The 318-nt window shown below is 40.3% G+C and overlaps 1 protein-coding gene across 4 annotated transcripts in view; it reads left to right on the forward strand.

The window, feature by feature from the left end:
- The window catches only part of LOC114042171 (zinc finger protein 239-like), a 23,714-nt gene that overhangs the window by 23,029 nt on the left and 367 nt on the right, over positions 1-318 (forward strand). For all 4 annotated transcript variants that reach the window (XM_027860839.1, XM_027860836.1, XM_027860838.1 and 1 more), the window contains one exon: positions 14-318. This exon is cut by the window's right edge and continues 367 nt beyond it. In XM_027860839.1, coding sequence (XP_027716640.1) covers positions 14-318 — 305 coding nt within the window. The remainder of the gene's footprint in view (positions 1-13) is intronic.

The following is a 318-nucleotide window of genomic DNA, read 5'->3' on the forward strand; positions in this document are numbered from 1 at the left end:
AAACCTTATGAATGTAATGAATGTGGAAGGGCTTTCACACAGCATTCTAATCTTGCTAAACATCAGAGAATCCATGCTGGAGAGAAACCTTATGAATGTAATGAATGTGGAAAGGCTTTCACACAGCACTCCAATCTTGCTAAACATCAGAGAATCCACACTGGAGAGAAACCTTATGAATGTAATGAATGTGGAAGGGCTTTCACACAGCACTCCAATCTTGCTAAACATCAGAGAATCCATGCTGGAGAGAAACCTTATCAGTGTAACGAATGTGGAAAGGCTTTCACACAGAGCTCAAATCTTGCTAAACATCAG

The sequence above is a fragment of the Vombatus ursinus genome, unplaced genomic scaffold (assembly GCF_900497805.2).
Source record: "Vombatus ursinus unplaced genomic scaffold, bare-nosed wombat genome assembly UNPS02014270.1, whole genome shotgun sequence".
Classification (NCBI taxonomy): Eukaryota; Metazoa; Chordata; class Mammalia; order Diprotodontia; family Vombatidae; genus Vombatus; species Vombatus ursinus.